Below are 27,351 nucleotides of genomic sequence, written 5' to 3'. Positions count from 1 at the left end.
GATATTTAAAATCTTATTTAACAAGATAATTATAAATCTAATGCTTTGGCGTACTTGTTACACCATTATGTGGATAGTAAAGCTTGAGAGTATATTCTGAGCATATTAATAATATTGCTTTTCATTTCAGATACAACCTTTCAATGAATTCGACAGCGACTTCTTAGGAAAGTAGCGCAACAGTGGAAACCGAGCATCAACAAAACTAAAATCGCTTAAAAGCGACTGGTGGAACTTAATAAAAATAAAAAAGTGAGAGAAGTCAGTTCTTAATGATTGGATAAATAGAATTATCACATATACACACACTTTCGGTTTTTTTTTATACTATAAAAATAAGTAATCCCCACCTTTACTTCACGCACCCAGTCGATCCCCGTATGTACATATAATATGATCGTTATCCCGTCGCATCATGAAATCAGACTATACGAGCCAGATAATATAACGACATTGTTGTGACCTTTCGGCTCATAAGGAGCCGATCGTGGTAACTTCATATACATACATACGTATATAAAGTTACCACGATCTAATTCGGCGCGCACCTTTCAAAAGTGTGACGCACTAAACAAGTGCTTCAATAACCGAACTTTTTTCTATCACCAGGGCAAAGGTCAAATGACACTTTGGAAAATGTTAGTGGCATGATCATCGAAGACGTACGCAGTGTCGCTGTCACAATTCATGACGACGGCAACGTTGACCAAATAGCGAATTGTAACGAATACAACGACAAGGACATTGTTGTGTGGTGCAATGCCGCACCAGCCGTGAGAGTAAAATCTACTAGTGAGTGTAATCTTCAAAATCAGGTCAACCCCGTTGACAGAAGTCAGGACAATCTCAATTGTAGTGAAACGCCAAGTAGATACTACGCTCACCGTAACGATGTAGCAGCAGGTAGACCTATTTGTATTGGCTGTGGTGACAATGACGACGTTGAAGCAACGTTGGCGCCGCTAGCGATTTCGCGACGAATCAAAGAGGAACGACTCCAGGAGAGGTTATTAGAGAGGCGCGAGAAGTTCCGCCATCATGAACGTGCTAACTGTCGTCACCGCAACGCATGTCGAAAACCACTCGAGGAGCAACAGACGGAAAAACAGCAAAAGCAGGGCACAAAGGATGACAATGATGGTCAGCAAAGTCAGCAGCAGAAGCAACCGACTGATACCCATATAGAGCGTTATAGTGATACACAAGTTGACAACAAATTCAATAGTAAAATCCATTGCGTCGGCGGTGGCAAGCAAACGGATGGTGTTTACTATTGTTCTCTTTGTGATTACCAGAACAAGCTGTATACCTCAATACGTGACCATTACTATCGGCTTCACGCGGCATCTCCGTCCTCTCTAAGATGTTCAGTCTGTTCGAAAATGTTTCTGCGCACTGAACGACTCCGGGACCACATGCGATCAAAGCACACTGGCGAAAAGCCATATGCCTGCGCATTCTGTGATAGGTCGTTTGCGTCGACGGCCGCACGGGCTATGCACATGAAATCCTCTCATCGTAGACAGCAATCGTGCAGAGAGCGTGCACAATAAGCTGTGGAAAAAGATACGGGAAGAGAGCGTAGCAACACCGAGACAACGAACAATTCGAGCCTGCTTAATACCTACGCATTCTGTGATTCGTTCGCCACTGTGGAACTGGAAAGAAAAATACATCCTTTCATATAACAAGGTATAAAAAAAAAAGGTCGTTGTGCGAAAATTCCACGGTAATAATAAGTAAATCGGCGTCTATGTATAATACGATGTACATTAATAAACGAAAGACAGCTGTACAGATTGGATTATGTAATTGCTTGTAGAGTTACCTTTAAAACAATTGTGAACATTGGACAAATATAGACGAATAGCGTGCGGTACTATTGCTGTTTTTATTTTTTGCTAGATATATATATATAGTAGATCCTCTGAACAGGTATTCGACACAATGCCTCGTGCCTGTAGCAAGGTCTGTTACAAAAAGAAGACAGCTGAAGGTTAGCTGTAGAAATGTAGTTGATTTTGGGTAATTCCTTGAAAACACTGTCAATAAAGAAGTAGTCGCGATGAATGTATTGTAACAGAGTAACCTATCTCTTTGATTCCAGATAAATCAAGATTTGGTCAAGTACAGGAAAGAAGCAATGAGACCCGCTTCTTTTAAATGAGTCAAAAAAAGCATGTTGGCCAATGTTAGGAGACTGCCAGAAAGACACGCTCTACATGGTTAACCCAATAGACTGCAAAGATTTTGGTGTTAAACTAATAAAGCACTCATTATTCTAACTTATACTAAAGAAAAGGAGCAACGTTTTAAAAGAAAATTATTGTTCATGTATGGCGTTAAGGAATAACTAAGCATGTTACTTGTATTCCTTTAGAACGAAACCCGTAACCAGTTTGCCTATAGTTTACTAACGTAACGTTCACAATGAAAATTTAGGGTACCATACATTTATTCCTTTCCTTCACTTATTGATATGCTCAAGCCCAGCGGGTCGTCAGACTTAATTCCAGATAAATATAACATAGGGATGTATGATTGTTTTTGCTTTCGTGTTCGATTTATACCATTGCATTTTAGCAATCGTAATTATGTATTATATTTGTATATCAGACGAGCAAAAGTTGCGATTTGTAGATTATAAGCGAAATCGACTTCATCAGTGTAAAGTGGCGATTGTAAACAGCAACCTCATACGTTTTGCCTTTTTGGCCTGTCCACAAAATACCACATCGATGTTTCAGTTATGGTTAGACGTTGCAGGACTTTCCCGATATTGATACTATAGTAGCATAATGTTAAATGAAATGGTTCTTCCGACGAATAAAAAAAGGACCGGCTGCCCAAGCCTATACGAGGACCTGAGCCAGTCACCCCATAGAGAATTCACTCGGCGATCTTCCGCTAACGACGTTACCGAGTACAGGCGTCTGAAGATACCAAGGCTTTTTCGACGCGTTGGCATTGCCTTGAGGTCAATGGCCGTTTTCAATGCTTCATCTATGGAACTGAAACTGGATATCAAGGCCATTATTTCCAGGAGCATTTACCTATAGATTACGAGTGCCAGTAATGTCGCAGACGTTTTAATCGAATGCAAGGGCTTAACCATCATTTTAAGACACTTCATTCAAATGACCGGCTCTGTTGCTGTCTACGCCGCGGCCAGGGCTTTGGAAATAGCAATGGGCCGCGTATATCCTTCAGGAATAACAAAACCAAGTAGAGTCAAGCTAAGGCAGTAAAATGGATAAAAATATAATCATTTACTAATTGCCTTAGGCATATGTTTCGAGACGTTCTCGATGGCAGATTCTCAATTAGCGGCTGTTTCATTTAGTACGCATTTTATTGTTAATTAGTTTTATTTTGTGTATCAGTTAATTATTGTGCCGTTTGTATTATTGTGAGATAGTTATATGTAGCGCTTCACAATGTTGTCTCATGAAAAAAAACTGCTCAAATATACTCGCATTTTCTGCTAGTCAAATCCTTGGCATATTTTGACTGTACAGAACCATTATTATCACTATTATTGTTATGTAAGTCTAGTTTATTTCAGAAGTTGTCTGCGCTAAGCAAAACATCCGATTTACTCAGGTTTCTAATAAAGAACTATGTATCACCGTTGCTAGAAGCTGTCAGAAGAAAGCCACATTATCCATTTTCACTTGGGATAGTTCATGTCATTACTGCGTTATCTTATAATAATGAAAATAGAAACAAGTATCTAGTGTAAAAATACATATAAGATCACTATAAAAACGCAGAACTTAAATAGAAAGCTACACACATACACAAATGCAGCTATGGGGCAGATGATTACTAATGTATATTATGTCAAAACAAAATAATAAGGTCGGATTTGACTGGTACTTTATCTAATGATCTATAAAACTACTCGTACCTAATATACAGCTAATTGTGATTAACGATCTATGTAAGCGAAGTATGTTGGTAAGGGAATGAAAGTGAACGATGTGACAGGCGAACGTTTTTTTTTGCCTAACTCAGTGCGATAAAGGGGATATCTTACCAATGAGATACGAGAATACACTCGTAGAAAGATGACTATAGGAGTTGCCATAGGATACCTAAGGATCTAGGAGAGGATAGTATGGGAGCGGTCAGACAAACGGTAGATAAAGAACAGTTGGGGAAATCGCTTTAGATATGTGAGGAGGCCAATAACGTAAAGAAGAGGAATCTCAAAAACAATTACAGTGATACGAATGTGGATAGCTCGTAAGGATCTACACACAAATAGATGTATAGTACAATATACGTCTAGCAATATAGTGAATCATATAAAGGTCGGGAGAGATACGACGCGATAAAGTATGTTTCATTATATAATAATAATAAATTATATAAAATAAAAATAATAATAAATATATACGGTTCGTCTAGTAGAACGGTGTTATTTCTTTTTGCCAGTACAGTTAGTTTAGTACGCTATAAATGTCTTCGTACGTTTATAGCTAGTACGATAGTAACAACTATTGTTGCTGCTGTTGTACTAGTATATCGTTCTCTCCGTTACCTGATTTCTTAGCAAGTTTAAATTCGTGCTTTGTATATGTATGAACGTTCATCTTATAGCTTAACCCCGAGTACTATCGGACAGCTGATGTTTATACAGTCCTAATCCTAAGTTCTTTTTTCAGCGCCACCAACCGTGTTGCGGGGTCGGTCTGATAAGGTCGCACTGAGACGGCTCAGTAAGAAGATGCCGAAAACGGGAGACAGTTATTTGCTAGGTTTAACCCGAACGTGACCTGCTACAGTGAATTGTGTGTACAAATTACATGTAAAAATGAATAAAAAAAAATTTTAGACAATTTTAAAAAGAACGGACGACGAGATAACTGAGCAATTGCAAATGACCTGTATGAGCTTAGGCAAAAAAGTTACTTGACTTCGAGTCGACGAAATGGCGGAAGTTTCTGTAATGCGAAAGTTTCGAAATGTGTCAAACTATTGATATTTCCGCTTGATGTGAATAATTCCCGAATAGTGTATGGTGTATTTGAGTGAACCGGAGAACTCTGCTTAAGGCAAATCTAGTAAGCTATAACGATAAGATCACTTGTTCTTTCGGATATAAACTGCTCAATAAAGTTGGTCATGTTTAGACACATGGGTCATTTAGAAAATAGCATATTTGAGATCAGCAAATATCGGTACGTCTGTTCTCTTCCCAGGGTTCATTAGTATCTGAGTTATGCTCGAACGCTGACCTAATGACTACCTGACTGATTGTTTTTAAAACCGACAAATCTTGACTCTGTGAAGAAGTAAGTTTACTTCAGTTATCCCTCACGTAACTTCACTTGCACCGTAAGTCAGCGTTTTGTTCATTTACTCCCCGAATACAACCGTCCGATTGGAATTGCTGCATGCCACCTGAACATTCAGTTCTTCGTACGCTAGTTTCGTACTTGCTAGTTTAGGAATAAACCCAAAACGAAGAATTAAACGTTCTTATTTATTAGTTTTGATTCTTATATATTTCCCTACAACGATCGTACAGCGACCGGGATACAGCGCGATACTAAAGAACGTTCATTTTTGTTGGCTAGTAGCTGATGCACCAATGTGTTTCGCATAACCATTTTAGGCATATCAAATGTGGAAGATATATTAAGCTGAGTTACTGTTTTTTCTGCAGGAGTTCTTTCTATGAGAAAAGCTCGCCATTCTATTCGTTACTGGTCGACCGTAGATGATCAACAGTTCACATCGTACGAGAACGATCCTACGCCAACCGTGCTGACTGGCCCAACGTTATCGAGACCTTCAGCTGGGGCATCTGTCGCCACTGCAGCTGGAGATGACGTCGGCGGGTCGTTTTCAACGCGTCGTCATTGTGTCAAGGTGAATGGCCGCTTTCAGTGTGTCCTATGCGGTGTGGAAACAGGCTATTATCGGGCCGCACAAGATCACTATTTCCAGGAGCATATGGCATTGAGTTACGTCTGTGACATATGCTCGAGACTCTTTAGACGACGTCACGCCCTTGAAGATCACTGCAAAATCGCGCACCCCAATGTTCGATGCTGCTGCTGTGCGAAGTGTGGTCGCGGGGTGCCGATTACGCGGATTCATCTGCACAGGAAAAACGGCTGCATATAGAAGACATTAAGCGCGAGAAAGCAGATCTGTCGAGACCGTAGTATATATATATTACTATTACTATATAGAGCATTAACGGTGTGCTAGTCGAGAGAAAGAGAAAAACAAAGACGTAATAATTAACGATAATTATAAAATTTATACATTTCACCTATAAACATCTTACGCAACAGGTACAACCAAATATCGAGCAGAGATCATAAACTGATCTGATTAAATGTTAAGTATATTGTTTAACAGCACGGGGTGCTACGGTGAAATCGTATTAAATACTAAAGTTCAATTGAAGTTTGCCTTTCTTAAGTGAGAGTCTCGTCGCCTAAAGTGTAATATATGGATACTTGCTGTGTATGCTTGTGTTCCTCTAACGACTATAGCGGACATAAGGATAACTTTGTTTCCGGATTTCGGGAGAACGAGGCCGATCTCCGAGAGTCGATTTATTGAAAGCAGGTAACACGAGGCCTGTGATTCAATTACAGTTCTAATTCTGTATCATTTCTGAGGAGTACTAAGAGTTACTGTTAGGACTGGGTTTTTATCGTCTTATTTCGTTACGTCAGAATTGCATTACTGACAAAAATGTTTTATATATAGAAAGAAGAAGGTTTCAGTATTGACAGCTCACCATAGGTTAAAGTTTAGTAGTTTTTTAAAAGTCGACAAACAAATGAGTTTGTTTTAGTCGAAGCGCCTTTGCTAGCCATTCCAAGCACTTCTAAGTTAAAAAGTGAAGTTTCCAAGATGTATGCAAGACGATTTCGGTTATCTGTCCTCTTTTTTTTTTTTTTTTTTTTTTGTAAATATTATAAAAAATCAAGACGGTGATAGTCGAGCTTGGATTATTTTATTTCATAGCTCAACGTTTGTATTCATTTGTACAATATATCCTTTAGCTTTTATCCGGCTACAACAGGTAGTCTCTGGTTGATTATCTTCAAGACAATTTAATCAATTACTAGGTGATATATATTTTTTGAATTTTGTTATGTTATATAACATGTAAAAAAAAATTCAGCTTGTCATGCAGATTCGCTAAGTGTTCACGTGTAAGTTGCGACTTTAAAAACGATTTTGATTACCGTTCCCAATTACAATTTACAATTAGTTATTCGTTTAGCGTCTTACCATGACAGGTTTGAATGCAAGTGAGATTTATAGCGGAAATTTTTTTAATAGAAACGGTGTTGTTATCATCTGTCAGGTTAACTGCCTGCAAATCGCAGTCATATATATATAGTGATTCCATTGTCATAAGTAAATTCTCCATATACATATATATATACGTATATATAGATCCCCCAGCTATTTATTAAACAGAAGAATCGAATGTCGGTTACACATTTTGTGAGTGGACAATTCGATACATTATTCAGCTATTAATGAAAATCAGCTACGACCGACAAGTTGCAGGTAAGGGGAAATTGCGGGGGCACAATACCTCCGTTGTGGAGAGCTTAGTTCTTCTATGACATAGAAAGTCTCTCGAAAAACAGGTCTATGAGCTGTGACTAGATAGAATACGAATTATACATATTGATGTATTTATGATAATAAAACCAAACTCATCGATTGGCAAGATGGAGACAGCGTGGTAAACGTATGGAGAAACACACACACACACACACACACACACGGGTAACTTCTTTAAAAGCAGGATAAGTATCCACAGGTGGAAACGTATTTAGGCGACATTCGTCGTTAAATCTGAAGATCATAAGTGAACAGCTGTGTAATAAAACAAAAGATATAAGCTGTAAAATGGTAAAGTGATGAAAAATAAAAAGACAGTACTGGCTAAACGTAAATGCCATGACGTTGTCTTCAATAGAAGAGTCTTAGAACAAGCATTCAGTTATCAAGACATGTTTTCATGTTATGAATCAGAAAGATATTGTCGGCTTACTAAAGTTTGCTTTTGTTGAAAGCATAGCTCTATTTGGGGCCTTTAAGAAAATTGTATGCCTTCTTAAATCGCCTGATTTTCTTGCAGGCAGCAAGAGGCTACGCGAAAAAGGTGGAATCGTCCTCCCGTCAGCTGCATCGACGCCAGTTATAGCTTTTTTTTCAGGTACTGAATACTAATATTTATTGAAAGCTACCACGAATGAATAGAGATTGACGCATAAATGAAAGGCTACCTACATTTAATCTTGAAAAATCTAAAAAGATGATTGTTGTCTACATGTGTATGTAAAATAACCTCTAACAATTGTGTAAAATGCTAGTGATAATAAAGCTGTTAGGCTTGCCTCAAAATATTTACGAAGTTGTGCACATGAATTATTCATTCTACTTAAGTGTGACCTACTGTCTTCTTCTAATTACAGACTCAACTACATTATTAGATCGTTACTCTTTCCGTCAACTATGGCGAAACACCTATCTATCAATCCATAATATGAAGTTCGCAGCACCGAAACAAACACCATCTGTTGCTAGGGATAAACACCAGTCTCTTTCTTCCAGCAGGTCCATTTTGCCCTTGGAGGACCCTCGCAACGAAGGGCCCTTTTAATCGGGGATTTCGCGAGCGAAAAAAGCGATTTGCATCCGAGTTTCGTCGATATCAAGGATTCGTGTGACGTTTCGCCGTACGAAACTACGGACCTAGCATTGTTGCCTCTATTTTGGTATGGCACGCCGCTATCAGTGGACATCACAGCAGGATTTAACACCAAGCAGTAACGCCGTTTATCCATAATGAATTTCATTGCGGGCTAACGATCAGCTGATAACTTTTTCGTCCACGACTATCGCCCAAACCGATACAAACAATCATCAACAATATGCATTTCCAGAAAATCTTTGTATATAGCACGACTTTGAAGGATTGTATCAATGCTACATCTGCGGTAAGGGCCAGCCTTAACGCGAAGACATACACCTGTGAATACTGTGGGAAGATGTCTCATAGTAGAGTTCACTGGGACATCATCGCAGGCAAATACATAAGAGCTACAGCGTCCTGTTAACGGAAAAATAGCCCGGCTGTTTCGAAAGCCCATCTTCAGTTGGGCAGTAAAATCCATAAATGTTTTACGGAGCAGAAAGGGGTATTTGTGAAAGTAGAATTAACAATGTCTTCTCTATTATCGCGAGTAAAGGTGTCTTAAAGCAGCCTGTTTTTATTTATTATCATTGATAAGAACTTTGTTTGCTATATTGACTATTAATAACTGCTCGTAAATACGTATCTGCTGAGAATGTTTTTATTTTTTACTATGTTTCAATGTGATTTTCAGGACACCGGCCTACTACAGTGCCAGTGGCCATTTAATAAAGATAATAATGCTACTGGGAGGCTTCAGCCTTGCATGGAGCCCCGTACGAGGAGTCACCCCAAACGCAGCGTATTTGCTACAAGACAAAACTGATAATATATCACAATGAATGGGTGACTATTCATCTTATCATCTCAAGCTTTGTCGGTTTTGAGCTACGGCTCCCACCTTGCGGGCTTACTAGAATACTGTTCGGACTAAACGATGAGAACAAGGGCCAACAATCGGTGCGCTTAGCACTAATAAACATACGGATATATAAAAAATTGTTTAGTCGGGGAAATATCGTCTGTGAAAGCGTATATGATACATCTCTTTTCTTTGAATTTTTTCTATATTAAATAACAAATAGGCGCCCTTTGTTTTCGCTTAGCTCCCTATCGATATCTAGCCATTGATATTATGCGCACTATTATTTGTGGCGTCCTATGGCACTAGACGGAGAGACATATTGCAAAACCAAATATGGAAGTTCGTTTGACTCATATATTCTATCTTCTTACAGATTTTAATGAACAACAATGGCCCTATTCGAGCTGACCCTTAAGCTTCGATCTTCTACAAAACTAACTGGACCTCGAAACGAGGCAACATTCATTGTAACCCTTAGTGGGATGATGCTTACCGTCGGTTGCTCAGGTTAAAGTAGACTGCGGAACTGAGCGGATCTGAATCTATTGCGTATATTTATAAAATGAATGTCAAACCCATACAAGTAGTTTAGGAATTACGGCGACTTAATAAACAAGCGAATACACAACCTTACCTGTCTCCAAGTCATGGATCAATTTGCTTATTCGATGCCTTTTAGCGTCAGTCTTCTCAGTACCTTATACCTTATTTAAACACACTACTTCGCCAATAGTTCAGGTAACGTCTTTTTCGATCTGATCCAGTTACTACTTTCTTCCAGTTAACCATCAACAAGCATCACAACAACAGCAAACTCCGCATCCACAATCATCTGCGGCTGCAGTGGAAGCTGCAATCGCCTCTCTCACCGCCAGTTTATCTGTAGCCCAACAGCAGACGCAGCATCAGGCACAGCTGCCCCATTCACAACAAGTACAGCAGCAGCAGCAACACCCCACGATGGGCCACCAGCAGGGCCAACAGTCACAGCAGCAGCAGCAGCAGCAGCAGCAGAAACCGAATGAGTCAACAAAAAGCGAAATGTTCTCACTTTGTCCACTTGACATCGCCGCGTTGATCGAAGCGGAGTCGCCGCGGATGCCGCCACCTTTAAGTTTGCCCCCTCCGCCGGCCTACCCTACTTCAAAGGAAGCTGTGTCGATAAGCACAGTCTTGACCTCGGTGTCGGTGGCGTCTCCGTGCGTTACACAAAATCAGGTGATACCGTTCAACCACCCGCTGCTGCCCACCCCACAGACGACTATGACGACTTCGTCAACAGCCTTCCAGCCGTACAGACCCGTTGATAAATCTACAGCCAGTGGGGGGTCTGGCGGTAACGGGGTGAACTCGAGGAAAACGTTTCAATCTGTGATGGAATTCAATATGGGTCATTATCGTCGGTCTGAAAGCGGTCTTTTCGTCTGCAAGTATTGTCCACACCGAACGACACAGTCGCACCTATTTGCTGACCATCTCTGCCGCGATCACGGAATGGATAAGCCTTTCCACTGTAACGTTTGCCAAAAAGCGTTTACACGTAGAGAACGTTTCGTTTGTCATGTGAGGGCCCACTCCAATGAGGGGGTGACTACCTGCCCAGTTTGTGGACGACAGTTCGACTCGGTAGCGATGCTGAGACGTCATCGGGAGATTCATCACTGTTGATCTCTTCTGAACGCTTCTTCACCTTGTTTTCTTTTTGGGGGGTAATCTGTAAACAATAAACGACGAAGGACAACTTGTGTTCGTTGTCTAAATGGTACTAATTAAAAAAATGTATTAATTCGAGAGGAGCTCTAGTTACAGGGCTCTATGAAGAACGCCAACTGATAGTTGTACGACCTTGTTTTAATATATGCGACTTTTATCGTACACTGACTTTTACTACCGTTGGCTGAAAGATGAATGAAACTATCACAATTCGTGCGGTTAAGGGTTTGTCGCAGCAAACCCCGATCTTAACCAATTTTCTCGCATATGGTATAACTAGTGCGCTTACATGTTTAGTTCTACTATTCATACAGCGGAGGAAAAGGAGCAGCCTGTGCAAATGTAAGCCTCTACGTAATTTAATGTATCTCAGTTCCACAAATATTTCCTAACTGTGTTCTTAACGAACAATCGTCGATTCCATAAGGTCCTATAGATAGCAAAAGGCAGATGGTAAGGAAAAACGGATTGTTGTTCAAGTTAAGACGATGTAAGTAGACTGTGAACAAATTTGTATAAAGAAAAACCGCTGATCATGTACTACAGCCATTTTTAGGAATCGACCGGCTGGCTACTGCTTCGAAACGCCGGCGCGCTATACATATATATAGTGTAATAACGACAACTGACGATGTATTTATACAGGAACAGGGCGAGTGAATATATCTATATAAAGTACATATATCAATATAACGTAATGCGTATACGAGGTGCAATCTTCATAGCCAGACGCGGTTTGGCTCGACCTATTTAAGTCCACGAGCTATTAAATCATTTACTCGTATAGCACAGTAATCGTTGTAAATAGGACGCGTTTGATGATTTCGGATGTATCGTTGTTGACTGGATATGTGAATAAATTCTAGGTTAAGAACGACGAATACAAATGACCGTCACGGTTTTTTCAGGTTGTTTTTGCCTTTTGTTGTCGTCACAGGTCATTTTGTGCTAGGCTAGAGGATCGGGGAGTTGTGGGGGCGTCTTAAAAGACAGTGTTACACAATCTTGACATTGATATACAGAGGCTAGTCCTAGAGTGATCACGGAAGTTTTGTTTGCCCCCGTTCATGGTGGGGGCGTTACGGGAATATTCGAAAAGACGCTAATATATATCGTGTGTCAAACACCTATGGGTGACTCGGAATTCTCAATTATTGAACTGCAAAAGAAAAAAGATAAATTAAGCACTTTCAGTTAATATTTGTAGACAAAGTACGTAGCGTCTTTGTATAATAATAAGTTACTAATTTGTGGTCAGCTACGTTCATAAGTAAACTTGTATATAACATCTCACATTTTCGCCTTGCCGTCGTTGGTTTTTTACAATAATTTTGTACTGCTGTTGTACTAACATCCGCTATATTATTTCAGATTGAGTTGCGACCGAATATACATTAAACTGCGATGCCTTGATTGATCATACGAGACAATTGACCCGCAGCCCTCTTTAGAACACGTCCTAATAAGTGGGATTGTGCACAGCAAGGCCCATTTGGAAATGTTGAGGATCTACTGAACCCACCGTTAGCAGAATCCGTCTCAGTTCAGCGCGTTTACTCACAAGGAATACAAAGATTATCCATATTACATTCTCATGTGATAGCTATTGATAAAATGACGAATAGCTACGATTGATACTTGTGTTAAAAATCATTCTCATGCATTGCACATATGTTACCTTTCGACGTAAACAACACATTAACATAGACATGCTAAATAAAATGTTATATTTTTATGTTACTAGGCGGCTATTAACAGCTTCTGTTCATCGGCCTGAAGCAGTAGGTTATGGTGCCTAGAATGTCACTATTGAACTCGGTTTGTCGCAGAATCATTGCGGCTATAAACATGAATTGTTCGAAAAACATGTGTGTCTGTGAATTGCCAGAAAGAAGTTTAATTAATCTATCTTTTAGTTTGATTCATCTGCTTTTCTGTAGATTATCGCATGGCACACCGTTCGCTGTTTGAAATGTTGTATTTTATATCAGCTTATACTGTTTCCGCCAGCCAAATAAAATCCGAAGTTTCACTGAAAACCCTTCCTGCATAAGGTTCCATTAATTTTGGCCTCCGTCTAATCCAAATCGATTAACTGCCGCCAAATAGGATCAGATTTAATTTCAGTCCCTGTATCAGCTAGAGTAACAGCATCGTGTAATACGCTTGTAATGTGAAATACGTCCGCTTTTGATTCATTTGATGTTATGCGCTACTGCCTTATTATAGCCGAATATATCGCTGGCCACTGTCGCAGATCAGAGGAAAATTTTCAGGTCTGCGCTGCGTGCGCATCACTGTGCAGGAGCATACATTTATTATTTTACATATTTATATAAGGACTGCAGCAGGACAGCTTACGCTTAGAGGGAATGCTTTCGTGATCGTTTGCGATGCCATTTCGAAACAGTCGCTAGCCTATTTCGTCTAACAACATTAGTCAGTCTGAGTCGTATTAATGGTTCTTAAGCGTTATTACGGTGCTATCGGCTAGATGGGTCGTGAGCCGATGGGTCGGTGTTGTACCCATGTATATGAATATTCGAGGGAATAGATGAGAGTACACGATTACAAGTAGAATATCATTCTTCAGGCACGTTTTCATCTTGCCTAGAACAGGTCTTGAAGAACTACTTTGTTTATCGTCTTTCATCATCGATCAATGGCTATGGATTCTCCGTTATAGCAAAAATGGATTTGTAATGTCTGCCGTTTTTATAGCAGACATTCCCTACAGGAAAAATTACAGTGCACAATAGTGATGTACCAATCCGTAGGCGAGAGGTCGCGGACAAATGATCGAAACAAGTATATATATGAGACGCCCGTTGCTAATCGGTCGAAAATTACAATTAGTTCCATTTTTTGAAAACGTATGCAACCGTGTTTATTATATAACAATGAGATATCATTTTGCGTTCCCACTCTTGTTCCTGTTCACTTTGTGACAATTTGTTACACTTATGCACAGATGCACTAATTCAAGTGGGTTTATATTAGCGTGTATCGTTCCTTTGTCATTAATGCCATCCTTCTTTTTTACTTGGCCGACACCGCTTGCGTTGTGTCTGAAATTGTAGTCGGAAAGATCACGTTTTCCTGAGACTGTACAAACACTGTATCTGTGGTAAGTCATGTATCGATAATCCAATAAAAAAAGAAACAATGTCGTAACCAGGTTTATCCGCATGCCGGTAACGGTTCTGATGTTGCTTGCTTGAGCAAGTAACGAATTTTACGTCCGAAGAGCGCCCTTCGAGCAAAAAACAAGTAATTTGAACCATAAAAGCTAGCCAATCCGACCTTTCTTGTTCTATCGCTGCTATCAGGCATTCAGGTCTAGGAACTGTCCTTCACAATGCTTTCAGTTGATTTCTTGATTATAGATATTGTTGTGAAGTTTCATGATCTTCGAGAAATACACGTTCTGAAATATCTGGAAGTGCCTTGAAATTATTCAAAGCAATTTATCTGGCAATCAAATTGTTCTCAGTTTGGCTAAAGGGTTTTAGAAGAAATCATAAAACAGTAATTTGTCCTTAACGAGACCGGCGAGCTCATAAAATGCACTTAATAGTAAGCATATTAAGCACATTTTCAATCTATTTTGGAGACAACATTTTCGGAAATGGGGAAATAAAAAAAAACAACCATATAATGCCTTGGCAAGAAGGGTTTATTTTGACTGCATAAATTAAGTCAGACAAATTAATGTGTCAAGATATAAACGCTGCATTGAAGTTGAGGCCTTTCAAATTACATACGCAACGGAACGATAAAAAAAGAAACTGGTATTACTGATTAATATTACCGTATTAACTTGTTATTAACTTAAATCATAAGTTCAGTGGGTTTTACTACTAGCTCAAAAATCATTTGCAGACATGTTGTATTATGTTAGTAACATGCTGGAAGATAAGTCGGTATATTACCTTACGACGAGTTTTGGGTAAAAAATCAACTAGTTAGTATTTTACGTACATGAGCTAAACCACTGTAATTAAGAACATATTAGCTGTTATAGGGCTAAACGGGTCGATAAGGTATAGATTAGTACAAATGGCCAATGTCTATTATTGAAAAATTGATTGGGAAGTTGTCGTCCATTGAAAAAATGTCCCTGCTTTTTTCATTTTCCGTAATATACTAAGTGTTGCAAAAACGCAGCTGCAAACCTAGTACATTAACCTACATTTGGCCACAGCAGCAGCGTACCGTTATGTGAACCGGAATAGATATAAATAAATCTATAATGACTAACACGCTACAGTACCCTTGCGGTCTCTTAAAGCGACATCTTTTGAACTTTCCTTTCGTCAGACATCGTCCTACCTTACGTCGACTAATATATAACATCAGGTACCTTAACGGCTTGTGCTTTTTTGCGCACGAACCATCGCATAACGACCTGATCCTCATGCGCTGATCAGACATCGCGATCAGAAATGCCCAAGGGCACAGTTTCGATGGCGTTTCGCATGTCTGGGATATGGCACAGCTGAAGGTAAATATTTTTAATTGGTTACAATAGTTTGGCAGATGCTGACAAACTACATCTATTAAGACCACGAGATGGAGAGGTCGGTCAAGTGTGGGACCTATGGTTGATGAAAAATATCCTTGACAATCAGAAAAACAAGTACTAGCAAAGACTGCAAGGGCAAACTGTGGTTCAGCGTAGCATTCTTAGAAATAATTATAGCCATTTATGTAAATATGCACAAAGCACTGCTATGGATAGTGCGGATCATCAGTCGCTGTATATTGTGATAATAAACAAAGGATAAATATTGTTATATGGAACCGTGATATCTGCATTTTTCCTCTGGTATAAGCAATAGTTGATAGGCAAACAATTTTTACATCTATTTCAATGCTATCCATTGCATAATTGTTGATACATAATTAGTAATTGCTGAGGATTCAAGTAATACATGGCACCTATGGAATTCGTGCTTTATAGAGTAAGTGATGAGGGTGACAGCAACAAACCCTGTATACAACATCCTCTTCACACCGAGATCCTCTTTCAGATAATATTGGATTCTAACCGATAGGACAAATCAATCCAAGAAAGACTAATTTGATACAACTTGAAAGTTGGTACCACGGAACACCTCATTGACTCTATCGTGTCAATAAAGCTTGAAACAAATTTTGTGCGCGGACAACTGACCGCACGTTCTGCTGTCTCCTATTAAGCGCGCCATATTTGAATAGATTACAATGTATAAAGCACATTCGAAGGACTATTCTGGTGGTATGAGACGAAGATTAGAGGAGTCGATCACAGAAGAGCGGTATCTTCAGTTGTACTAGCTAGAACGCAATCACGGATGTCATGTCTTGCCAGAACAGTTAATTTGATGCTTTTTGACTTGAGTTAAACAGCAGCGTACAACTGTGGTATTATAAAATTATAATTATTTTGATTTTAAACATTTACTAAAATGTGAGCCTACTTGAAGAAGAGAATTATGGTAAGCATTTATGTATGTGAGTGAGCAGTCTGTCAATAAAGCACTTAAATCCAGCGGACAAACCTGATTTATTTTAGTTTGATAGTCTATCCACAATTTTGCAACAAACGTTGAATAGAGTTTGTCTTCTTTTGCATAAAAACTCTAGAAGTGAACTTCTACTAATAACGATTTCTCGTTGCAGATCGAATTTAGCTGTAGCAGAAAGTTTCGTGCTTCTGCAACTTCAATCGATCGGATAACGGTATAAACCGTAACCGAGACGGCCACCAAATTTCTCAATAAATGAAAAAGTCGAAATTTGTTGAAGTTCTTTGCCATACGTCTTCTATATTACTAGTTGTCGCCAAAGAGAGATAACGCACGTTAATTTTACAATGATACTGAAGTAATACCGGGTGATCTCGTTTGAAAAAGATGATACTGGTTCATGCAAGGAACTGCTTGCAGATCATGTTTGACTAGGTGTTGTTCTTGCAGATGGTTATCTGTTGTGTTGACTCGTCCCTCTGTACCATTGTATTACCTATTTGCATTTTATTCACGAACGGTAACGCCTATTTCCTTGGCAACAATGAATGCATTTCAGATGATTTTCCTGCGCCAGTGGTCAAGACGGAACCAACGGACGTTGAGGTGGAGGACGCGGCCACCGTGTTTGCAATGCGATTGGCAGCCGCCGCTGGCGTATCAATCGACGAGCCCGTGCTAGCCACGATGGTCATGGCTGAGGCGATGGCAGGCGCTCAGTTCGATGCTGAACTTCCTAGCGAACTTCGGTTTTCTGTTGAACGCGATTGCGTAGGTGGCGGGCCACAGGATGGACTATACTATTGTAACTTTTGCGATTATCGATCCAGCACCCTGCAGCCGGCACGATGGCACTTCTACCGTCGACACGCGACCCAAAAACCACCTGCGTTTCGATGTTCGCTCTGCCAGTGGAGTTATATAACGAAACATGAGCTCAAGCACCATATGGAAGAAAAGCACCAGGTCGGACAGGTATTTCGATGCAAACTCTGCCCTTTGGAGTTCGTGTCGCACCGCAAGCGAAACCAGCACGCTAAACTCGTTCATGGGATCAAAGCAAAACGGGGCCGTCCCACACTCGACGACTCACAGGACGACTGGATGCTTCAGTCCGATTTGAACAATCAGGATCCATCGCAGCAGCAGCAGTTACTAACCGAGCAGCGGGTCAACGTTCGCGACCACTATGACACCGACGAAACTTCGGGCGGGCTAATCATGCGCTGCAAATATTGCGACTTCCGTTCAACGACATCGTTCAAGATGTACGACCATTTCTACCGCTATCACTCGAAGGAGCGTCCGCTAAAGTGCCGCTATTGCGAGCAGTGCTTTGTGCATCCATACGAGAGAGCTGGACACGAACGGGCCATTCACACACAGGAGCGGCCCGTTCAGTGTCTGTACTGTACGAGAGCGTTCGCCACACTTGCTGCACGAAGAATGCACGTTTATCGTACACATCCGGAAAAGATGATTGGCGAAGTCGAAGCTTCCTCTAAAAGGATCACGGTCGTCGATGACCTAGATAGTGCTGGTCCGTCCACTTCGGGAACCTCTCATCAGTCGTTCTCGACCGATGCCGTTGTCATCGACTAAGATCAAATCTTTGCAGAACCTGTACGTGCATATCCAGCGTAACCGTGCACGTGTTTTTGGCGAAGATCCTAAACTGGTTATATTCTCGAGATCAATAGTGACTTGTATACCGGCAACTACTTATTTGTGTAGAACGATATATACGAGTATATATACACACAGATACATTATATATATATATATATATATATATACAATGTGAAAAATAAACTGCTAGAGCGTGTTCATAGAGGTGAGTATGGTTGTTTCATGAAATGACACTGACTGAAAGCAGCAATCAACAATATTTTGGTGCGATTCCTGCCCTTCGAGATTTGTGACAGCCGAAATAATGGCAATATGGTATGCGTAAGCTTTAGAAACGGCTTGTTCAGTGTAATACGACAAATATAGCGACACTATGAATGGGCAAAGAAAGCGGCGCGAAGCCTTTGCGATTGTTATTTAGATACGGGTATATAAATGTCTTGCTCGCTCTCTTTGATTCCGTAGCTATGCTGGCCAAACGACGTTTTGCTTGTTTATTTTTGGAGCTACAAAAGTTATCTAAACAAACGTGTCCCGATGCGTAACGCCGAAACACCCATTTATAGTTGCATGATTTGTATGCCTGTAATACTTCAGCCATATTAAATCAGCATTCGAACTATCAGAAAAAACGTCGTCGACAGTTTTACGAAGAGGCGTATATACTTCATATTACTTCCGTCTATATAATGTGTATAACTATATAATTTCCAGTACGATCTCCAAATAATTTTTACACGGATAGCCCAGTATGGAGAAATTATCTGTCCATGTAGAAAATAGCGATTATTGCAATGATTTATCGGTTGATATTATGGCTAAAGCTTGTAAAATAGAGAAGGCGATAAAGCACATTTGGTGTTCATCTGTCTGAAAAAGCAGCGATTTCTAATTTCTGTTTTCGATGAATACAAAGGTAACTGTACGACGGCTTATCGTTCTGTACGATGAAATCTTTAGTAAATGTGCGGGTTAAATCAATATGCTTTTCGTTTTACAAAGAGGCAGTGTCGAAATAGTCATATTTATGAGCACATAACTGTAGACCGCAGCGCTAAGTTGAGCGGTGCGGCAGGTGCTCAGTGAAACTGAACGCGTGTAAATTTTCTAATCTGAACTGGTCCTATTTATTTTCGATAGCAAACGATAATAACAGAAACTTTATCTATAGATAAACTTGTAAAGTCGAACGAAAGGAGCAGGGCTCCACAAAAGAATGATTCCGACACTCTGTTTCCCTTGTGACGCTAGTCGTGAAAATTCATCCGGACGCCCGGATGGACAATGGGTACTTTGGATACAGACCGATGCTGAAGGATCTCAGCAATTTGGGGTAGATGGGATGCCAATTGGTAGAAAACTATCTCTCTCATTAAAAATATCCGGGTCATTTACAACATCGTTGATTCATCACGAATCAAATTCGCGAAAGTCATGTATAAACAGCTGTGAACTGAGAAAAAAAAGAAACACGTTCATCAAACAACGTAAAATGCTATACGTATTATTAGTATAGCGTGCAATGCCAAAGAACACGTTCTACAGCGTAAAAAGATGCATCCGGTCTGAGTTCTCGTGCGCTTGCTGCTGCTGCTACCGAGTATGCTGTGTACCCAATCAGATATAAATATAACATAGAGTATATATAGACGTTGTACTAATTAATCGGGTATGCAACAACATGTTTCTCCCAATAGTAACTGAATGAGAGAGAAATAAGACCGTCGTGAATGAAGTGATACACTAATCTACTCAATCAATTTTTCCATGTTTTCTTGCGATGAAAGAAATCCATCTCGTTTAAAGGGATGTTTTTTAAAGCTGGGTGACCCTGATGTTTCAATTAAGCATCGTCAAAATATCGTTCATCTGCCTACTATAATAATATATACTGAGATTATTATTAAGTAACATTCCAATGACTATTACAGTAATAGAGTAAATAAATTTAGGTATAGAATTTATATGAGAGCGTCCTTATTAATTTGCTTTGCAGTGTAATAGTGTTACCGATCCCTCGATTATCTCTGCATTGGGGAAGGCTTCTAATAGCAGTTATAAATGTATATATCCAGTGTATACGGGCCTCACATTTATTCTCGATTTTTTCTAATAGTCTGCTCTTCTTTCAGGCGCAGTTGGAGCGATGCTCGACGATGTGCATAAAAGTGATGTAATGCCATCATGCTTTCTTATAAAAAAAGGCCGCGAGCAAAGTTAAAATCGTCAAACAAATGGTAGCGTTATTCCCAAATACCGTTACGTTGGCGTACAGGGAGCACGCACAAGTCTATCAAGTGAATCTTCCTTGATGTAACGGCGTTCCCATGCCGTCTTCGAATGTATTCTTCGTTTACGTCGAATAAAGACGCACACTTATAAGACATGAACGAGTATACAATTGTTTGCAGTAATATAATTATTATTGTAGGGTACAAACGTATGGCGAATAGGCGCTGAAAAAGAACACAGGAACGTCTCGCGTACTCGAGTAGTCACCAATAAGCGCGATCATTTGTTGCAGAGAGTGATCCCGTCTCAACGGGAAGAGGTGAGTCCATCGCAACTACGGCCGGACTTACCGATACGTTCGACTCGGCTTCGGTTTGTCCTTACCAAGAGGCCTCACTCGAGCTTGAAGTACTCCCGTTTAGCAACAGCGTGGCCGCAGCTGTAGCGGTAACAGGAGGACTGGATCACCATCATCAGTCCCATCCTTCGAATGGTGAAGGGCAATTACCTTCGCATTCCTCGTACTCGTTGAGGCATCGTCATCAATCAGCGATCGTCGACGGGCTTCCCGGCGTAATAACTAATCACGAATTACTCAGTTTGCCACTGGGTGGGGCCGGCGTCGGTGTGGGTGACAACACTCGAATAATACAGCCCGCGTCGATTGCACCATATCAGGCTCGTGCAGATAAGGAGGAAATCTGCTCCAAACGCGATGGCCAAGCGATGTATCATTGCCACCACTGCACGTACACGTCACTCCGTTTCCAGCACATGGAGAAGCACTACTATGCGAAGCATGCAGCCGTCAAGCCGTTCAACTGTCGTTATTGCCCACACAGGTTTCCGACGAAAGAACGCCGCGATAACCACGAACGCTCGAAGCACACTCTTGAGAAGCCATACAGATGCCGATTCTGTTCTCGCGGTTATCCTGCGTATAGCCAGTTGCATACGCATATACGGCTCAAACATGCGAACGTGCGGCACGTCCAGCAAGCGTCGGGGCAATCGCATTGACCGTTATAGGTAGAAACGCCAAGAACTAAGTTGAAAAGTAACAAGCAGTTGAATAAACGTGAATTATTTACACGATATAATATATATAGTGGGAAGGTATATTTAAAAATAATTTATATGTATCTGGGAGAAAGGTTACATAGTCGTAACGATCATGGAAGCAGAGGACCGGCATAATTCAAAGAGTAGTGAAGCATTTATATATGGTTTACAATAATCATCTTGTCCACTCCGTGGTCCTAACGACTTCTGATGTGCAAACATTTCATGTTTATGTGCTGGACCCTTGAGTGAGCCGAGGATCTTGAGCTAGCTGTTCCGGTCAGCTAACGGTGAATAACATAAGAACGGCGATTGTACTAGTCGTATATCATGCACACAACTCGGTACCTAAGTGTAACTAAGAGCTAGTAATTATGGTTATCTAAGTTTGTATTATACTGTTAGATAGTAAAGATCAAGTGGACCCATGCGCTCACTACGGAGTACATCGACGATTGGATAATTCGTAATAATCGTGGGGTGGTAGAATACTGCTGAGCTGCTGAAGCAGGACAAATTCGTTTCGATACGAAGGCGACAAGCTTCCACTCCCCCCGTGTCCGTCTGCGGCAGGCATCCTGCCTGAAACTGCAGCTTCGAACCTACCTAGTGATATACGAACTTCATTGTATAACATTAATTTTCAATCAGTGTCAAAAAGCAAGTAAATGCTAGCGGAAAAAAATGGTCGACTGCTAGTCAGCAAGCCGGGAACCAATAAGAATTCAATTATATAGCTGGTACTCTAATATTATGTTAAGCTACGTAACACGTTCAGGTTAGCGCCGTAACGATGTTCCACTAAGAGATTATAGTTTTATATTAGCTATTTGTCAAAGGGTGATTGTGATACATCCATACAGCCGAATTTTTACCGTGTCGTTGTAAAAGAAAAAAAAAAGCCAAATGATATTGTGTGTCGTCTGACCTGTTATGAAGTTATTGAACATAAAATGTGTGAAATTATTTCTTCGATGTTTATAATATTACTATGCTACAATCGTTAAGTAGGGAAATAAAGTATCCCCAACGTAAACGTCTCATGAACTGTCTCTCATTAGCAACAGAAGAATAATAAATGTATAAAACTATATTCAGTAAAACGTACCTTGAATATGATCAAGATTAGGTTTTAACAACACTTCTATTCTTTCAGACGCAACTGTCCTCGTGTGCTTACGAGACAGGTCCACCTTAACTGGGGCCACAGGAACTCAGCATAACCAGTCGACTGATCACGACTATGTACACGCTATGTTTTAAGTTATTAAATTGAATGTTGTTCCAAACTTAAATGAAAACATTATATCAAATGTAGCCTTGTTTATCGAATGTCACTTGGCCATTAGAGTTTGTAACAGTCAATAATAATGGTAACGCGTGCCGTAGCGTGTATGTTGACCGAGGCCAGCTTTGCGGAATTCTCAGCATATTTACGCAAATGTATATTGGTTAGCAGTAGAAGAATTGTTGCCTATTGTTATAGGCGAAGAGGGTATCAAATGACGACGTCGGGTTTATCCATTGTTTACAGGACCCACATTGGCACCGGTTGTGACCGACATGCTGGACTATAACAATAGCCTCAGTTCAATCGACGATTTGGGAATGTTCCGGCGCGAAGAAAAAACCTACATCTGTTTACTATGCAGTTATAAGACGGAGCACTCGTATACCATGCGGCGACACGTTCTACAGATCCATAGTTCTCATCGTCCTCATAAGTGCAATATATGTGGCAAGGTAAGATATACAATGTAGTACGCTTGTTATTACCGTCGTTATTACGAGCAGTGTATATAGGCGTAAGCGATGAAAATCGACCTGCGGACGATCTTCTCGCAGTCAATAAAACTAAACGGTTCGTTCCGCGCATGCGACAATGATAATATTTCGTTACTAAACTAAAAACAGCATCTTTCGAAGTGCACTGCTAAATTAGAGATCGTTCATCGACATGTGACTCAGACTTTAGGACCGTATGAACAACTGGTCCTTTGGAATCAGGCAGGGCCAATGAAGTTAGGTGCTTTAGCGCACGATCGTCCTCTATTGTCTATCCAAGTTGCTTTTTCTAACAACGAGAATGCATTACCGATATCACTAGATCGAACTGTCGCAGATGATTTACTTTTGTGTTCTGTGTGAATTTTGTGCGTTTTGAACGTTGACTAGTCTTTTGGGCGCAAGGACCATTTGTCGAAACATATGAAAGGCCGTCATGCCACGGAACGGCCGTTTTCGTGTGGCCTTTGTGACAAAAGTTTCGCCACGAGCTCAGCGTTCCAGCAACATCAACGTACGCCAACACATCTGATGCGAACCAGTGCAGCGGAAATCATTACCAATGAACCTATCGATCCTCCCACGATGGACTCTTTAATCAAATTAGAATACTCCAATGCTGCTTTAGGACTTTAAAATAAACACACAATGGGAAAAAAAACAGCATGACGTAATAATCATGACATAACTGATTAAGATAAGTCCAGACTTACGAACAAATCGGATATGGAGTTCGCTCTTGTTTAGCTTGCCCCAGTCACTTTGGCAGGGCAATTACTCATAAACGCATCTTGTCTGTTTAATTTAACAATGCAATGAATGAACTCCGACCGTTCCATTGCTTCTCCTATGGCTGTGTATAGAAAGATTCCGGATTGTGTTTAAAGTTGGTCTATTATTAAGCTATCAGTTTGACGGCATCACTAATCAAAAAGCATTGCTGTGCAATTAATTTTCCTCCACGACAGCTTGAAATAAGGCCCACTAACGAGTACGAATGCCTTACTTAGGGCAGAGAGCCTTTCGAATACTGTTGACATCTTTGGTTGGTCCAATGGGTCGTTGAATAGTGCGGTGGGCGTGCATTAGGTTTGCTGTTAAAAAGGATAATATCAAAAACACGAGATGCTGTTTGTACTTGTGTCCATTAACATTGTTATTGGCCCCATCATGTAAGCAGAACACTTGTCATATGGATGCGTAACCAAGAACCTTAAGAGGCCATTATATGTACATATTAAACATACATCAAATTAATGGTCTCTGTCAACTCACGTGTTGCCAAGCTGCCATAGATCCAACGCATTAGGTCGCAACGCATAGACGTTTGCGAGTTGACGTATTCGCTATACGTGAACGTCTCGATAACCAATGAATAATATCTTGCTGCAGTATTTTTATATAAATCCATACAAAATACATAGAGAAATGTGTGTAGTGGGTATATGTTGTGGGTACATATATATAATGTCAAGTAGACCTTTCTATTATGGGACGCAGATGTGTTGATATATATATATATATCAAATTGGGAAAAGACAAAGCAATATGGAGGGACATTCTGCCGCTTTATATCCGGTCGTCTTACTGTAGCTCAGGATCGCTTTTTGTCGCATAACGACTGCGACACGGTACGTAAATCAGACAGGAGGGGGCAGTTCACAGAGCACTCAACAGCGATAACTGTTGTCACGCTAGGGTGTGCAAAAAAAAAAGCAAATTTTATTATTAATTTTCATTTTAGTTTTCCTTATTTTCATTCTCGGCTGACAAGATATTATCGTCCCTTATTTAAATTCTGTTATATGTAATGGAAGGATACATTGGAACAAGTTGCCTGGACAGATATTGTATTTTAGTACGGTTAGTACCCGTACACTGCAAATCGATGTAAGTAAATTTAAGGTTAGGTAAGCCTGGTTGAATTCTGGTTTTCGCACAATAAAAATAACCGAAACAATTCTGTCAAACAGCCACTCTGTGCAGTGTTGCCGGCTTCAGAAGCAGAAATTTTGAGGTGCCGTTGAAATCGATTAGGACCGAACTGGAATCTAGAGAACTAGAGAACTATGGAACTAGAGATTTTTCTATAGCAGCAAATGCTATTGGTAACAGTCGACATAGATTCGTTGTAGATCAATGTACCTATTGTTACTCAACGCTGATATTGGATATAGCGCTTATTCAGAACCCATTTCAAGTTCAACTTAACCACTGTGTGTATGCTCAAGGCCAAAAATAGTTTTCTGTCGTTTCTATGTAGCACGGGTTTTGAGATGTTTGTTTTTATTTGCCTACAAATGAGAATTTATTGGATGAAGACAACCAAGCATATATGGATCAACATTCATTACTGCGTTTCTTTTTCAACAAGTTTATATTAACTTGATAACAGTTATGACTCCCTGTTATATTCGACTTGGACATGTGCAATTGTTCTTTGGGCTGATCCACACTTCACATAGAATAATCCTAATGAGCCAAGTGTTAAATATATATATATATATATATATATTTATATATATGTGTATATATATATATACATACACACACACACACACATATATGAAAGCACCATAATTAACTTATATTCAACTGCTGTTGATGCAATGATTCTGTAGTGTGACATTCATAGGAAGGTCGAGGATAGAGTTGTGCCGAATATTTTGCTAACTGGTTTTATAAATAAATCAATTAAGAACGATTATATTCTGCTACAATTCCTGGATATTTCATTTTTCTGCCTGCCTGCATCCGTAGTTCTACCAGTGACTATCTCACTGCTGTACCAATATGGTGTCTGTAGTTCCCTCTGTGAGCTTACCTTTAGCTGAGACGATCTGAAATTAATGCAGTTCTTCCCATCACAGGATCTGAGGAACTAATCTCCAGCGTGTCACTTGAGCTTCATTCCGTTTCCGATAGAGTCAACCTCAACGCCTTAAGCCGATCACTGGTGATCAAGGGCCAAAGGGCCATTCGAGTGATTCGGTTACAATCTGGATAATGGTAACAGCACAAACCGTGTACATTTATAATAAAACATGGTCACATGCTTATGATTATACTTATTACCATGCAGTTAGCTAGCACCAAAAAGACGACTTGCTCGAATGTGTCTATGTTTTCCTCAAACCGGGCGTCGATTTTGGCATTTTTCAGGATTAGCTCCTTTTTCTAGACGGCTACCATTTGTCGAAGCTTTATCTTATGTCAAGTCACTAATGGCCTGTCGCTAATGGAGTTGAATGGTATCTACAGATTACTGTCATTTACAATTATTCAAGTGTATCGTACAATCTGACTCCCCGCCATAATGTGGGATCTGATTTTTTTTTGGAGAATTACTTGTCTCCGACAAATATATTCAAGGAATCGATCACGAAAAGGGGTAGTTAGGCGCGGTTGCTGTAAGCGGTTCAGTCCGAGAGTTTTCTGGTGACCGCGCCAGCAATAATAAAGTAAATAGATGAAAGAAGCATTGATTTCACCATCCGGGCCTGATCTGTACCGCCTGCACAAAAGGCTTCGTCCATGGACCTCAAGCGTTGAGCATCTCTGACCATTGCGTTAATGGTTTCAACCAGCTGTCAGCCCTGGACTTAGGCTGTTGCTATGCGAAAACAATACATGAGGAAATAGGAAGACCTGTCCTTGCGACAGCGCAGTGGCAACATGCCTTCGTCCTAAGTTTAGGCGCCCGTGGTGGTTGAGTTTGAAACTGAACGTAGACACGGTTTAGTTAGTACTGGCAGAGGCCAGCTGTCCGATCTGATAATTAACTAACGCAGAGCTGAACGTGGAACTCGAAACGTTTTTTCTGGATTTCGGAAGATCTCCCGTGCGACTCCAAAGGAGCGAGCAAA

The 27,351-nt window shown here is 40.3% G+C and overlaps 5 protein-coding genes across 5 annotated transcripts; all 5 read left to right on the top strand.

The window, feature by feature from the left end:
* The first annotated feature begins 123 nt into the window (after nucleotides 1–123).
* LOC147753502 (uncharacterized) lies at nucleotides 124–4,418 on the top strand. Its single transcript, XM_086968319.1, has 2 exons — nucleotides 124–1,692; nucleotides 2,108–4,418. The coding sequence occupies exon 1, from the start codon at nucleotides 648–650 to the stop codon at nucleotides 1,551–1,553; it is 906 nt and encodes a 301-aa protein (XP_086824445.1). The 5' UTR covers nucleotides 124–647; the 3' UTR covers nucleotides 1,554–1,692; nucleotides 2,108–4,418.
* Nucleotides 4,419–9,895: 5,477 nt separating this feature from the next.
* On the top strand, nucleotides 9,896–16,076 carry LOC147753501 (uncharacterized). The gene has a single exon (XM_086968320.1). The coding sequence runs from the start codon at nucleotides 10,515–10,517 to the stop codon at nucleotides 11,220–11,222; it is 708 nt and encodes a 235-aa protein (XP_086824446.1). The 5' UTR covers nucleotides 9,896–10,514; the 3' UTR covers nucleotides 11,223–16,076.
* Nucleotides 16,077–17,227: 1,151 nt separating this feature from the next.
* On the top strand, nucleotides 17,228–20,370 carry LOC147753500 (uncharacterized). Its single transcript, XM_086968330.1, has one exon. The coding sequence runs from the start codon at nucleotides 17,228–17,230 to the stop codon at nucleotides 18,377–18,379; it is 1,152 nt and encodes a 383-aa protein (XP_086824456.1). The 3' UTR covers nucleotides 18,380–20,370.
* Nucleotides 19,623–22,743, top strand: LOC147753499 (uncharacterized). Its single transcript, XM_086968329.1, has 2 exons — nucleotides 19,623–19,758; nucleotides 20,913–22,743. The coding sequence occupies exons 1-2, from the start codon at nucleotides 19,623–19,625 to the stop codon at nucleotides 21,656–21,658; spliced, it is 882 nt and encodes a 293-aa protein (XP_086824455.1). The 3' UTR covers nucleotides 21,659–22,743.
* A 434-nt stretch (nucleotides 22,744–23,177) lies between these two features.
* Nucleotides 23,178–26,205, top strand: LOC147753498 (uncharacterized). The gene is made up of 2 exons (XM_086968325.1): nucleotides 23,178–23,443; nucleotides 23,876–26,205. The coding sequence occupies exons 1-2, from the start codon at nucleotides 23,264–23,266 to the stop codon at nucleotides 24,119–24,121; spliced, it is 426 nt and encodes a 141-aa protein (XP_086824451.1). The 5' UTR covers nucleotides 23,178–23,263; the 3' UTR covers nucleotides 24,122–26,205.
* Nucleotides 26,206–27,351: the final 1,146 nt, after the last annotated feature.

This window comes from Varroa jacobsoni, unplaced genomic scaffold (assembly GCF_002532875.2).
Source record: "Varroa jacobsoni isolate VJ856 unplaced genomic scaffold, vjacob_1.0 scaffold_437, whole genome shotgun sequence".
NCBI classification, from domain to species: Eukaryota; Metazoa; Arthropoda; class Arachnida; order Mesostigmata; family Varroidae; genus Varroa; species Varroa jacobsoni.
The sequence above is the reverse complement of the archived record's forward strand: the minus strand, read 5'-3'. Positions and strand labels throughout refer to the sequence as shown.

Coding starts and splice junctions, on each gene's coding strand:
- LOC147753502 (XM_086968319.1), top strand. CDS start 648: ATGATCATCGAAGACGTACGCAGTGTCGCTGTCACAATTCATGACGAC.
- LOC147753501 (XM_086968320.1), top strand. CDS start 10,515: ATGGGCCACCAGCAGGGCCAACAGTCACAGCAGCAGCAGCAGCAGCAG.
- LOC147753500 (XM_086968330.1), top strand. CDS start 17,228: ATGGTTATCTGTTGTGTTGACTCGTCCCTCTGTACCATTGTATTACCT.
- LOC147753499 (XM_086968329.1), top strand. CDS start 19,623: ATGATTCCGACACTCTGTTTCCCTTGTGACGCTAGTCGTGAAAATTCA. Junction 19,759..20,912: donor GGTAGATGGGATGCCAATTG/GTAGAAAACTAT, acceptor GTCACCAATAAG/CGCGATCATTTGTTGCAGAG.
- LOC147753498 (XM_086968325.1), top strand. CDS start 23,264: ATGCTGGACTATAACAATAGCCTCAGTTCAATCGACGATTTGGGAATG. Junction 23,444..23,875: donor AGTGCAATATATGTGGCAAG/GTAAGATATACA, acceptor AACGTTGACTAG/TCTTTTGGGCGCAAGGACCA.